The 15,290-nt window shown below is 38.7% G+C and overlaps 1 protein-coding gene across 1 annotated transcript in view; it reads right to left on the reverse strand.

Annotated features, from left to right (window-relative positions):
• Positions 1-15,290, reverse strand: part of LOC109578966 (putative neutral ceramidase C) — a 64,744-nt gene that overhangs the window by 18,529 nt on the left and 30,925 nt on the right. The window contains exons 10-16 of the mRNA XM_070780430.1: positions 14,189-14,275; positions 11,605-11,709; positions 11,407-11,488; positions 8,802-8,917; positions 7,711-7,805; positions 4,712-4,751; positions 3,834-3,929 (exon numbers count right to left, since the gene is read on the reverse strand). Of these exons, the coding sequence (XP_070636531.1) occupies positions 3,834-3,929; positions 4,712-4,751; positions 7,711-7,805; positions 8,802-8,917; positions 11,407-11,488; positions 11,605-11,709; positions 14,189-14,275 (621 nt within the window). The remainder of the gene's footprint in view (positions 1-3,833; positions 3,930-4,711; positions 4,752-7,710; positions 7,806-8,801; positions 8,918-11,406; positions 11,489-11,604; positions 11,710-14,188; positions 14,276-15,290) is intronic.

A 15,290-nucleotide genomic window follows, 5' to 3' on the forward strand; every position in this document is an offset into this window, starting at 1 on the left:
TAAAATCAAATCAAATACATCTCCTTTCACCTGCGGTCCAAAGATTTGGTTATTCACAGAGACCTTCAATTCATCAAATCTAACATGGAACTTATCCCTCCAAATATATCCGCTTTCCCTGTAACATTCTTCATCTCAGTGAAGCCTATGCCAGGATCGTCTGGCAGTCATCCTGTAAGTCTCCAAGTCATCATTCCTTAAAAACCTCTTGAATTCTTTCATTTTCCTCTTTCTTTACTGCTTTAACCTTGGTCAAACCCTTACCTCTCGCCCAGATCATAACTACAGCTTCTTCATCAGTTAGTTCTCTGCCTCCACAGTTCTCTGCCTCCACACTTGCCCTTCCAATTCATTTTCTACACTGCCATCCTAGTGAGCATTCTAAATCACAGCATTCCTTCCTTTGAATTGGACTAGAGTGCCCTAAAATCCTCCTTATTGAGTCAGAGCTCTGTGGCATAGCACAGAAGATTCTCCATTGACTAACCCCTGCCTCCCACTTTAGCCCATCTCACTACCCTCCTCATGTTTATCCCAGGGTATTCAGTTAAGTACAGCCCCTTAAATATACTAAGCCCGCCCCTCTGGACCTTTGCATATGTAACTCCCTCAATATGGAACACTTTCCATTAACTTTCATTATATTTGCTTAATCAGTCCTTACTCATTCTCAAGAACCTGGACAAACAATATATCTTCATGAAAATTTGCCAGTCCCCAGTGTCAAACACCCAGTCTAAACTGCTGCTCTTTCTCTTTGCTTTCATAACACCTTGTGCATCTCTTTCACAGAAATGGGAAATGGAATCATCTGCTTTCTTCTATGTCTTTTATGTCTTCTACTGACCCATAAATTCTAGTGGGCTTGAGGACAGGAGCAGATTCATAACCATTGTCATGCCCAGATAGTGGCTAATACAATATCTGTCACAAAACACATCTGTTGAATGAATGAGCGAATAAATCAATTAATTAATACTAATTTTTGCATGTCCCTAATCAGGAGACAAGCTAGTAGGAGTTTCTAACTATTTGTACCATGGTCTCCTTTGGAAGACTGTTGAGGCGATGGACCCTGCTAATAGTAATGTTTCTAAACACATAAAATAAAATAAAATACATAGGTAGACAAAGGAAACCCATTAAATGTAATTGAATAATAAACTAGCTTTGTGACAGAGCAATGTTTGTGTTTCTGTGTGATGCCCTTGAATAACAAGATCTTGTAGGAGATCTAATAACTACTGTGATTTTAAAATAGCAACGAGAATAAAAGACTTCCCTGGTGGCTCAGCTGGTAATGAATCTACCTGCAATGTGGGAGACCTGGGTTTGATCCCTGGGTTGGGAAGATCCCCTGGAGAAGAGAATGGCTGCCCACTCCAGTATTCTGGCCAGGAGAATTCCATGGACTGTACAGTCCATGGTGTTGCAAAAGTCAGACACAACTGAGTGACTTTCACTTTCAATGAGAATAAAAGATATTTCCATATATGCAGTAACTAGGTGGGATATAAAAATACTCATGGTTCCTATTGATGACAAAAGTCATAGTACTGATCATGTTACTGTCATTTGTTGGCTACATTCATAATTGAAAGAAGTGCTAAATAACATGCGAGCCTGCTCAGTCACATCTCACTCTTTGCAACACCATGGACTATAGCCCATCAGGCTCCTCAGTCCATGGAATTTTTCAGGCAAGAATACTGGAGTGGGTTGTCATTTCCTCAGTTCAGTTCAGTCGCTCAGTCATATCTGACTATTTGCAACCCCATGAACCGCAGCACGCCAGGCTTCCCTATTCATCACCAACTGCTGGGGTCTACCCAAACCCATGTCCATTAAGTCAGTGATGCCATCCAACCATCTCATCCTCTATCGTCCCCTTCTCCTCCTGCCCTCAATCTTTCCCAGCATCAGGGTCTTTTCATATAAGTCAGCTCTTCGCATCAGGTGGCCAAAGTACTGGAGTTTGAGCTTCAACATAAGTTCTTCCAATGAACACCCAGGACTGATCTCCTTTAGGATGGACTGGTTGGATCTCCTTGCAGTCCAAGGGACTCTCAAGAGTCTTCTCCAACACCACAGTTCAAAAGCATCAATTCTTCAATGCTCAGCTTTCTTTATAGTCCAACTCTCACATCCATACATGAACACTGGAAAAACCATAGCCTTGACTAGACGAACCTTTGTTGGCAAAGTAATGTCTCTGCTTTTGAATATGCTATCTAGGTTGGTCATAACTTTCCTTCCAAGGAGTAAGCATCTTTTAATTTCATGGCTGCAGTCACCATCTGCAGTGATTTTGGAGCCCCAAAAATAAAGTCAGTCACTGTTTCCACTGTTTCCCCATCTATTTCCCATGAAGTGATGGGACCGGATGCCATGATCTTCGTTCTGAATGTTGAGCTTTAAGCCAACTTTTTCACTCTCTTCTTTCACTTTCATCAAGAGGCTCTTTAGTTCTTCACTTTCTGCCATATGTCATGTGCGTATCTGAGGTTATTGATATTTCTCCCAGCAATCTTGATTCCAGCTTGTGCTTCTTCCAGTCCAGCGTTTCTCATGATGTACTCTGCATATAAGTTAAATAAGCAGGGTGACAATATGCAGCCTTGACGTACTCCTTTTCCTATTTGGAACCAGTCTGTTGTTCCATGTCCAGTTCTAACTGTTGCTTCCTGGCCTACCTATAGGTTTCTCAAGAGGCAAATCAGGTGTTCTGGTATTCCCATCTCTTTCAGAATTTTCCACAGTTTATTGTGATCCACACAGTCAAAGGCTTTGGCATAGTCAATAAAGCAGAAATAGATGTTTTTCTGAAACTCTCTTGCTTTTTCAATGATCCAGCAGATGTTGGCAATTTGATCTCTGGTTCCTCTGCCTTTTCTAAAACCAGCCTGAACATCTGGAAGTTCATGGTTCACATATTGCTGAAGCCTGGCTTGGAGAATTTTGAGCATTACTTTACTATAATGCTAAATTACAGTTACAGATAAGGCAAAAATGGAATTATTCTCATCTAACTTATTATTCTCATCTAAGTTTATCCCAGTTAAGAATCTTTATTCAACAGGAATCACTCAAAGGCAGGGACCTTCAGTAAAGTCAACAGAGGGCAGCAGGGCAGACTCCACTGCTGGAATTACTGAGCATTTGTCAAGAGGCAGCCTGTGTGCCACGCCATGAATTGCCAAGTTATACCTCAGATCTATTAGAAACTAGTAAGTATGGACTTCTACCCTGTTTTCACGTTTTTAGCTACTGGTGTTTAAAAGTACTTAGGCTACTTTTTGTACTATTTGTAACAAACAAAATAAAAACATCACCAGTCAGCAGCCTCCCTAATTTTTTGAGGCTCTGTTTCTTAATCTGTATCACGCTATAATAATACCCTACTTCAGTCAGGGCTAATTGAGAGGATTACATAAAATCACATTTGCAAGGTGCTTAGCCAGTGCTTTCTCTAGATAGTAGCTGCCAATGGGCATTTTCTCAGGTTCTACAGAAGCTTAAGGCACCAAAAGCATTATGGATCGAGTTAGAAATGTTGTATGCCATAACCCAGGCTTATTACCAGTGCCCTTGACCAGGTAATTTATTTCAGGGAAAGTGGAAGTTAATGAGCCTAGAATTCTCTACTGAACTTGGAAATGGTCAACCTAGAACTCCCAAATATGACATCTGGGTTATCCTTTTCTTACCTGCTCTAAAACAAAATCATCTCTCAAAAAACATGATTAAGGAAGTCCAGAAAGCAAATCTGCATTTGATACAATAGTCTTGACCAGGATATAATTCATTTAAATGATGAGAACTTTCTACTTTACCTGGTATTCTTCATATGTGGTAATGTAGTGTGTATATACATTACATAGACCTGAAATAACAACAGTCATATTCAGCATCCCATAAGCTTCAAATTCCTAGGGCAAAGGGGAGAGTGCACTAAAATTACTCTTCATCTTAAAGTGTATTATCATTTTTGTTATATTTAACATACAATTATCAATATGAATTTTTATTGTAATATATCTATCTGAATATTTTTCCAATGGTCAAAATTGCCCAGGAATACAGGAGTATCAGAGAGTCCTTGGTGAAAAGTTAAAAGCCTTAACTCTGCACTCCAGTTGGGCAAGTCAATGGATCTATGAACACCCTAATGACTCTATTTCCTAATGCAGAACTTTATCACTAAAAATATAGATGTTTTATCAATTTCCTAAAAAGTCTAAAGGGAGCATTATTAGCTAACCACAGTAGCTATTTCCAGCTCCAAATAATAAGACTTTTGCTGGTTATGTCATTTTAGAAACATGGACAATACTTTCTGAAATAAAAAAAATCACAAATACAGATAAAATATATAATTTTCAATGTGTTAGATTTTTTTATATAGGACTTTAAGATATTAATGAACTTGGGGTCATTTACTACTGAATCCATAAAACTCATAAATTTTAAAGTATTAGTACATAAATACAAATAAAACATTTTAATCCTACTATATTTCCTTTATATTTTTAATTTTATTCTTATGCCATCAATATTTCATATTCACCTCCAGCCTTTACTTTCAAGAAGTGTAAAACTCTTATCATCTTAGCAAAGATTAATTTAAAAGGTATCAGATCACAAGGATAGGGAATTCTTCTTCTCTTTTCCAAATAAAAATGCATAGGTATATTATTTCATTTTAACTTACTTCTCGAACTGCCTGCCGAAGTCTCCGTCCAGACATGGTCCTGAGTCAAGAAAACAGAATTATCTAAGTGGTTTCCTATTCAGAATGTAGGCAAGGTACACAGAAAGGAACAGAAAAGGTGCGAGGTACACACAAACTTGTAAGGAAAGCCAAAAAGTTAGCCTGGCTACACCACAGTAAAGTGTAGAGAAACAACGCAAGTTCTAGCTGAGCTTTTTTCCACACTGCCCTATCTTCAAAATAAATCCTAAGCCAAAACCAGATAAGTTAAAGGAGGAAAACAGAATCAGTGAATATCACTGGCAGAAGATCACAACTGTCTTCCATTCATCGAGTCAACAGTTGGTTACATTCTATGTTAACAAGAGCTGAGGCAAGTACAGTGCCCACTATTCCTGCCTACAGAGAACTTACGCTTCATTCATTTACTTAGCTCAGATGGTAAAGAAACCACTTGCAATGCAGGAGACCTAGCTTCAATCCCTGCGTCAGGAAAATCCCCTGGAGATGGGAATGGATATCCACTCCATTATTCTTACCTAGAGAATTCCATGGACAGAGGAGCCTGGGGGATTACATGGGGACACAAGTGAGCTACTAACTTTATACCAGACCCACTTGAAATTGCTGAGGACTCAACAGTATGGAGCTTACATTCTTGGAAGAGAAGATGGTCAATAGAAAATTAAAAAGTGAGATGACAATAAGTGCAATGCAGAATATAAGGCAGGATAAGGATGAAAGAGGATGGTGGTGGTCATTGTGCTGGTGGTGGTAGCGATGCAATGATGCTGGTAGAAGTACTGGGTGAAAACAGTGTCATGTACTGTAAGCAGGACTGGCATCTCTGTTAGAGTTTTCAGCAGAGAAATGAAGGAATGAAAGGTTGGCCATGGAGATATATGGAGGGTAAGTGTTGCAGGTAGAAGGAGCTGTTTAAGTTCAAAAGCCCTAAAACAGGAGCATGCTTGGTAGTCTGAGAATTGTAGTGGAGCCAAGGTGGCTGCAGCAGGTGTGACTGAGGCAAATTAATTTTGTACGGAGTGGTACAAAATCAGATCAGACAGTTTGCTGAAGAGAGGATCGCAGAGGGCCTTGCAGCATATTATAAAGGTGTGAAGGTTTCTCTGGAGAGTTGGGAAGCTATTGAAAGGTTATGATAAGTGACATGATTTCACTTAGCTTTATAGGGATATCTCTGGCTATAATGTTGAGAAAAGACTATAGAGGAGTAAGGCAGAAGCAAGAAAGTGAGATGGTTATTGCAGTAATCCAGGGAGAGGCAATGGTGACTTAGACCCAAGTGGGGAGGAGGTGGGTCAGGGCAGAATGATGGAAAGTGTTGACTAGAACATGCAGAATTTGCTGAGGGATTTAAAGCAGGGAAAATTGAAAAAGAACTCAAGGATGACTGAGATTTAGGCCCTGAGCAACGGAAAGATACAAAATTGCTACTTATTAAGACAGGAAATATGGCATAAAGAGCAAATTTAAAACATGTTTCCATGCTTCTAATACATAAACTGATTGTTTCATGTTCCTGTATTTTAATATTATTTAAAGTCTTTCTGCTGACATAATAAGGCACTGCATAATTTTAATCTAGAATGATAACTTCTCAAATTTTTACATTTACTTCAAGATACCCACTCAGTTCAGTTCAGTTCAGTCACTCAGTCGTGTCCGACTCTTTGCGACCCCATGAATCGCAGCATGCCAGGTCTCCCTGTCCATCACCAACTCCCGGAGTTCACTCTGACTCATGTCCATCGAGTCTGTGATGCCATCCAGCCATCTCATCCTCTGTCGTCCCCTTCTCCTCCTGCCCCCAACCCCTCCCAGCATCAGAGTCTTTTCCAATGAGTCAACTCTTCACATGAGGTGGCCAAAGTACTGGAGTTTCAGCTTTAGCATCATTCCTTCCAAAGAAATCCCAGGGCTGATCTCCTTCAGAATGGACTGGTTGGATCTCCTTGCAGTCCAAGGGACTCTCAAGAGTCTTCTCCAACACCACAGTTTAAAAGCATCAATTCTTCAGTGCTCAGCTTTCTTCACAGTCCAACTCTGACATTCATACATGACCACTGGAAAAACCATAGCCTTGACTAGACGGACATTTGTTGGGAAAGTAATGCCTCTGCTTTTCAATATGCTATCTAGGTTGGTCATAACTTTTCTTCCAAGGCGTAAGTGTTTTTTAATTTCATGGCTGCAGTCACCATCTGCAGTGATTTTGGAGCCCCCCAAAAAATAAAGTCTGACACTGTTTCCACTGTTTCCCCATCAATTTCCCATGAAGTGATGGGACCAGATGCCATGATCTTCGTTTTCTGAATGTTGTGCTTTAACATTCTAATATTTCTGCTTTATTGACTATGCCAAAGCCTTTGACTGTGTGGATCACAATAAACTGTGGAAAACCCTCACAGAGATGGGAATACCAGAGCACCTGACCTGCATCTTGAGAAACCTATATGCAGGTCAGGAAGCAACAGTTAGAACTGGACATAGAACAACAGACTGGTTCCAAATAGGAAAAGGAGTATGTCAAGGCTGTATATTGTCACCCTGCTTATTTAACTTCTATGCAGAATACATCATGAGAAACACTGGGCTGGAAGAAGCACAAGCTGGAATCAAGACTGCCGGGAGAAATATCAATAACCTCAGATATGCAGATGACACCACCCTTATGGCAGAGAGTGAAGAGGAACTAAAAAGCCTCTTGATGAAGGTGAAAGTGGAGAGTGAAAAAGTTAACTTGAAGCTCAACATTCAGAAAAAATAAAAGATACCCACTAGTGAGAGGCATAAAGAGGTTTATTCTTCAGAGGCCCCACCAAAAGAGGGTTGGGAATATTTGTCACTATTGGCCATACATAGCACAGTAGGATACAGAAGAGTCAGTACAGGGTTATCTGCCCATGATAAGAAGTGATTTCAACAGAAACACATCTACAACTATCACAAAAATCTCACAAAATAAAAAAGGAACTTACGTGAACTCCCCAGGGATGGCAGTGATGGCCAAGAACCCGAGAGTAACAATCTGAACGTCAACGATATCTGGGTGCCAGGGATGAGGATTTAACAGCTAGGAACCAAAGCATGAAAACTGTGTTAGGAATATTACTCTCTTTGCTCGAGACCAATGCTGCTCACAGAATTTCCTTTGTTAATGGATATTCAATGTTTCCAGTTGTTTGAGTGTCTTATCCTACAGTCACAGGTGTTTTTCTAAGTCATGTAGTATTAAATATTCTATCTAGAATTAATATGTGAATTTCAAATACCAGTGTCCCATTAACCTGGAATTATGTTCTCATCAATGAACTTTTTGGTGGCTTTATCTTTATGGAATCACAATGTGTAACAGATAACCAAGGTTCTCCTATATTACCATGGTGACTATCCTTATACAAGACAAACAAGGAATTACCATCATTTGAAATAACTTAATTATTTCTCTTTTTACTCTGTATAACACTTTAAATCTTCAGTTGCTAAGTCTTGCCTTACTTTTCTTCTCCAAGAGACTATATCCTTTACCATGTTCAGATTAGCACAGAATCTTTCCCTCTATTCCTTCAATTTCTTCATTGCCTCTCCTTCTTGAAGAACTTCTAAGTAAATGTTAGAAAAAAAAACTATATTTAAAAATTGTTTCTACATCAAAAATTCATGGTATTATGAACACTGGCATGAATATGAAAATCCATGTTCCAAAGGGTATTTAAAGAATATTGCTTTAGTTAATAATGTTGCCTGAGTTCTGGAAAATAACCTGAGATGTCTTTCTCTGTGAGGAATTCTGTGCTCATACATCTTAATCTTATTCTTCCTTTTCCTCTGTTCTAATTGTTTCAATTATTTACTATGGATGTAAAAGTCTAAGTCAGTATATTTAGTAATCATACCCCTTATTTCCTTAAACTTATGGCATCCATATTTTTAATATTAAAAATTTAATTTGGGAACGTTTGTATAATACACAGATCTACTATTCAACACGGACCTATTCATATCTGATAATTCATAAATTTAAAAATAACAATATACTAATTTCACCATGATAATCCAAATGCATTACCTCTCCAGTCTGAAGAAGGACTGGCTTTGGTTTATGGCATTCTTTGATTTCTTCAGATGGCTTGCCCAGAACCTGATCCCGAAGAGTGTCCCAAAATGAATCGCCTTCTGTCATCCCTATTAGGAATGTTATGATTAATATGATTGCAACCCTCTGAAAAATACCATCATTTTGACAAATGTTGTACAACAATACTTTCAGAACTTTGAGAGATTTTATTAAGTTTGCTGTTCAATGATTTCAAACAGTTTGCAAAATAGAAGAGGTAAAATTTCCTGTTCATATTAAAGTAGGAGCCATTATTTAATTAGATCCTCAATGTGGTTGATAGAGTAAAAGAATATACATGTTCTACATCTTTCAGGTTTTGTTTTTATTGCTCTTCCTCAACCATGTTGCCAGTTTTTAAAATATGATATAATTAAATGCAGGTCAATGAGCTGAATTATCCTTTTCCTATTTTGAAAGCTATAAAAGATATCTCCAGTTTGAAGTACCAGTTGTTTAACTTGTGGTCTCTAAAGACCCTCTCTTGATCTCCACTTAATTATGTGTATACACACACACGAGCAATTAAAAACCACCAAGCCTAACACCCATAATCTAGGGAAAAGCTATGTTAACTACAAAACCTAAGAACATAGAATACATAATCAGGAAAATATAATTACTATGAACTTATTTGGACCTACTTATAGAGCACACATGGGACTCTCAAAGAACTCTTCTAGCTCAGTAATAAAAAGACAAATAGACCAATTTAAAAATAAGAAAAATACATGAACAGATATTTCTCCAAGTAAGACACAATAATGGCCAACAAACATAAGAAAAGATGCTCAATATCCCAGGAAAACGCCAGTTAAAACCATAATGAGATACCACTCCACACCCCAGGGGTAGCTAGAATCAAAAAAAAGGAAGATAAAAACAAGTATTGGTGAGGATGTGAAAAAATTAGAATCTTCAGAGAGAAACTGATGAGAACATAAAATTGTGCAATGACTTGAAAATACTCTGGTAGTTCCTCAAATAATTAAACATAGAATTTTACCATAGTGATCCAGCAATTCCACTTCCAGGCATGTACCAAAGAAATGAACTCATATGCTCACACAAAAGCCTGGACGTGAATATTTATAACAGCATTATTCCTAACAGCCCAAAACAGAACAACCCAAATGTCCATCAGCTGAGGAATGCATAAATAAAATCCAACAAAACCATACAGTGAAATATTATTCAGCCACAACATGACATAATGAACTTATCTGCAAAATAGACTCACAGACATAGAGAACAGACGTGATTGCCAAGGGGGAGGGCTGGATTGGGAGCTTGGGATTAGCAGATGCAACTATTATATAGAGAATGGATAAAAAACAAGATTCTACTGTATAACATAGGAAACTATATTGAATATCCTGTGATAAATCACAAGGGAAAAGAAAATGAAAAAAAATATGTATATATATATACACATTTGTGTATAACTGAGGCACTTTGCTGTACAGCAGAAATTAACACTACACTGAAATCAACTCTACCTCAATAAAACAATTTTTAAAAAGAAAAAAGGCAATGAAATTATTTTAGAATCCATGATACAACATGGATGAACCTTGAAAACATGATGCTAAGTGAAATAAGCCAAGACAAAAAGCCACGTATTTTTATGATTCCATTTATACGAAATGTCCAGAAGAGGTAAATATAGAGATAGAGATTCGTGGCTTCTTAGGCCTGGAAGAGATGGGGACTGGGCTGTGATGGCTAAAATGTACAGGGTTTCTCTTTGAGGTGATGACAACGTTCTACAATTGATGGCAGTGACGGTTGCATGTATCTGTGAACACATTAAAAACCACTGAATTTTATGTTTTGTGAATTACATCTCAATCAAGCTATCAAAAATTATTTATTTTAGAACATTAGACCAAGCTAGATGAAATATTGCCAGGCAAGATGATGCCAACTGTATTATGTTACAATTGTATTTATTTTTCAACTAATGGTTCCAAAATATACATGTATATAGAAGACCAGAATAAAATAAGCCAAAATATTGCCTGTTGGTGCTACTTTTCAATTTTTTTAACTTTGTGTACTTTCCAATGCATGTTATTACAGTGATAATCAGGATAAAGTATAAAACCTATAATAATCATGGAAATACACACAGGAAGAAGACCCAGGATCACATGCTTTATGCTCCTAAAGTCTTCTGTTCTGAGGAATTTGGGCTCCAATAAAGAATTCCAGGAAAAAGACACTAATAACCAGATGGAAGGGCCAATTCATATTGTGGATGTTAAAATGACACTCCTACTCTGCACCATTCCAACTCCATTCCTGCCCAATTTAAAACTATTCCTCCACAGGTTGAAATGCAGAGAGAATCTCTGATTCTTATCTGAATCCGTGGAAAGCTAAATTATGAAAGATACTGACCCTTGAGAAATCATGTACAAACCTGGAAAGCCTACTTACCCTTAAATTTTAAAAATTAAAATAGTAAATGTAGTGGCTATGTGAAACCCTGTTAAGGAAAAGAGTCCTGAAGTTCAGAATCTAGAACCATAAACCTGATCAGACTGCACCTCACCCTGAGTAAAACTGACGGTTCCAAATCCATCGATTGTACCAGCTGCAAAACTGTAGCCCAAGGCTGGTTTACACGTTTTTACCTAAAGGAAAAAAAAATTAACACAAACAAAAGAAACAGAAGTTGAACTTCAACAATAAGATCAGCCCAGAGCTTCTCCCTTGTGGCACATAATCAGTATGACTCAGTGACACTTACTGTGTGTGTTGAATTGAGCCAGACGGTGACATCCGTCATATTCACCCACTGATGAGCTGAAGCCAGTGGCCCAGTTACCTCCTGGGAGGCAGACTCATACAGTTCCTAGAAAACCCACACAGCCTTACCATGAAAAGCAAACGAGCTAAAATGAATACTATACACTTTTACCCAAAAAGTGCCAATTTGGAAAAGCATCTTTCAGTCAAGTAATGTGGTGCTGGCTGATTAGCCAGAGCATTTTCAACTCTCCACCAAACCCACAGTGACTTCCCAGAAACCTGAAGGCCCTGAGACTGTTGACCTGGGTTTATTGCCCACAAATACGACATTCCAGCAATGCAGGCTATGGCACAAGATGCTCCAACCTCACTGGAAAGACAGTCAAGAAATTTTAAGGTTAGGAGTGAAAGCCTTAGTTGCTCAGTCATGTCCAACTCTGCAACCCCATGGACTGTAATGTAGCCCACCAGGTTCCTCTGTCCATGGGATTCTTCAGGCAAGAACACTGGAGTGGGTAGCCATTCCCTTCTCTAGGTGACCTTCCCCATCCAGGGATCAAATCCCAGTCAACTGCATCACAGGCAGATTCTTCACCATCTGAGCCACCAAGGCAGGTTAGGAGTAGACGGACCAAATTATCTTCTTTGCAGAGAACGAGAGTTTTTCCCCAGGGACTCTCGTGGAGTTTTCCCTCTCAAAGTCCTTGAGTTCTCTGGCAGGGGCTAATACCAAAGAGGGACTTGAGAGAATTCAGGAGCCACTTCATCTGCATCAGTTCTCTCACCCACGGTCCATCTTTTGATGGTCTTTTTTTCCAATAGGATCAATTGATGCTTTTTTAATCTTATGAGAAATATATGAATTCCTTTTTTAATCTTATGGGAAATGTGAATAAAAATGTATTTAGAAATGCTTGTGTTCTTTCAAGTCTTTATTGTATCGGTTACAATATTGCTTCTGTTCCGTGTTTTGGTTTTTTGGCCTGAGGCATGTGGGATCTTAGCTTATCTACCAGGGATCAGTCAGCACTGGAAAGTGAAGTCTAAGCATTGAAACACCAAGGAGGCCCCAGGCAATGTTTGTTTTTATTCATCTCTATCCCACAGTAGAGGAGGCAAACCCTGCTTCAGCACCAGTGCCCATGCCTGACATCTAACTCATTTTCATTCTATTGCCATCCCAGTTTCCGCTGCCATGTGGGAACTCCAGAGATAAGTCAGAAACACCAGCTGCAGCCCACCTCCCCTGATTTTGTTGTTGTTGTGTTGTTGAGTATCTTAAGACCTGTACGACCGCCTCCCTCATTAAGAGGAAAGTTGTGCCTTGCTGAGAATGTGGGACCGATCTCAATGTCTCTAGGCTTAGAATGGTATTAAAATTTCTGATGCCAAATTGTGTCACAGGTGTACACCCTAAATAGAATCTGTTAATTTAGAACAATCCGCTGATGAGACCACAGTAATTAAAAAGAAACTGCAGCAATTAGGCTGGCTGGTGTCTTCTGTTTTTAAAGGTGCTTTTGTTCTTCCTTAATTGCTCCTGAAACAGTTTAGAACCCTTGAGACACAATATTTACATAAACACACACACACACACACACACACACACACACACACACACACACACACACACTGATGGGCATGCTCATTAAAGCCAGAGGTTAAAGCGACTGCCTGCAGTGCGGGAGACCTGGGTTTGAGCCCTGGGTTGGAAAGATTCCCCTGGAAAAGGAAATGGCAACCCACTCCAGTATTCTTGCCTGGAGAAACCCATGAATGGAGGAGCCTGGAGGGCTACAGTCCATGAGGTCGCAAAGAGTCGGACACGACTGAGCGACTGAACTGAACTGAAGCTATAAAAAGGCAGAGATTTAACTATCCTTATTAGCGATGGTTGAGCTCAAAGCTATCCTTTGTCTTTTCCCCTGGAAACATCTTCATGGGAGCTGATACAAACTATGTGAGCATACTAGAAGGTAAAATTTAGGAGAGGAAGGAGGGTAGAGTAACTGGTAGTAAGCTCTCTGGAAACCAGATTCTTCATCAAAAGATCTTTTAAAAAAGAAAATAAAACATAAGATGGATGATCTGTGCCATATCAAAAAAGACCAAGGGCTAATCTGAATGCAAACTGCAAGAACTGGAAATTGTGCCACTCAGCTTTATCTTGTCCCAAAAGAAAAGATAGGAAATGGTCAGGGGACTTGGCAGGCAAAGGCCCCAGAGACTTCTGAGAATTTGGGTCAGTATGGTCATATCTGATACTACATTAATTGAAAACTACAATCTATCATCTAACTGCCTGAAGCAAGCACTCTGGCTGAAAGAATGTTTTCCTGATTACTGGCTTTTACATGCACTTCCTGTGGGAAGTCAGTCACAAGCAGTCAGAGAGGCTCCTGTGTGGTCTGTGAAACAACCTTCCTGATTGACAATAAACAGCATTCATACCTTCAGACTCCTTGCTGCAGCTTGAGCTCTTGCTGTCTTCCTCACAAAGACCAACTTCCCAATGAAAAATGTCAGTGGATTTTAAAGTATAGTTTTGAATGACGATAAAAGCAGCAGGGCCCACAGCTTACCTTTGCTTTGTCATATATTATCCGTCCTATGATTTGTGTACTTTCGAACATATCCTGCCCAGGTCCCATAGCCACACACATGCTAGGCTGGAACAAAATGACGCGAGATACGTTCTTAGTGAAATAAGTGATTCTTTCAAGGGATGGAAAATGAAAAGCGAATCTGTGCAAACAGACTTTCTTTTTGGCTGTGTGGCCTGTCGGACATTTGTTCCCCAACCAGCCAGGGACTGGATCCAAGTTCCCTGCACAGGAAGCGGAGTCTTAACCACTGGATCACTAGGGAAGTCCCAGCAAAGAGAGTTTTTTTTTAAAGCCACATTCCAGCATCTCTTTCCAGATGTTCTCCCAATTTACAGATTATGAAAAACAAAATCATTCTGGAATTAGAGCAATGAACGTTGCTAGAATTCATCTATTTCAACATAAGACATAAAATCGATGCATAATATTCTATTGCAAATACGTATCATAATTTATTTAACCATTTCATGTATGAATTTTGGAATTTAACAAATAATCATCCACTCTAATGTGAATTAATAATGTGTAAAAATTTTGTAAATGAAGGGTAACAAAGACTTTTTTTCATTGAATTATAATTGATTAAAAATGTTGTATTAGTTTCTGGTGTAGGAAGACTTTTTTCTTACTTTTTAAAAAATTGGGGTATCATTGCTTTACAATAGGAAGACTTTCTATATAAAAATAGTAAAGTATAAGAGAAAAGTATAATTGTTAAAAATATATTTCTCATTGGGTGGATGAACTTGACTGGGATAAAATAAATAGCCCAAACATAGTGTTTGATAAAAGCAAAATCACAGGTGAAATATTCTGTAAACACAAAGAATAAGAACCAGAAACTAGACCCTGCTGCTCATGTCAAAGGTGGAAAATCTAAATGCAGATGAGGGGAAGCAGTTAAATAAACAGTGGTATAGCCTCACTTGTTGAGTGTAAAGCTTACTACACAGAACTATCTCGAGTGATTAAGAGATTTTTAAAAGACAAATTAGGTAGAAAACCCAAATTCTGGACAAAAACAAAAAAAAATCTCAATAAATAAGTTATAAAATATTGTTCATGGATACACACATGT

This window comes from Bos indicus, chromosome 26 (assembly GCF_029378745.1).
Source record: "Bos indicus isolate NIAB-ARS_2022 breed Sahiwal x Tharparkar chromosome 26, NIAB-ARS_B.indTharparkar_mat_pri_1.0, whole genome shotgun sequence".
Taxonomy (NCBI): Eukaryota; Metazoa; Chordata; class Mammalia; order Artiodactyla; family Bovidae; genus Bos; species Bos indicus.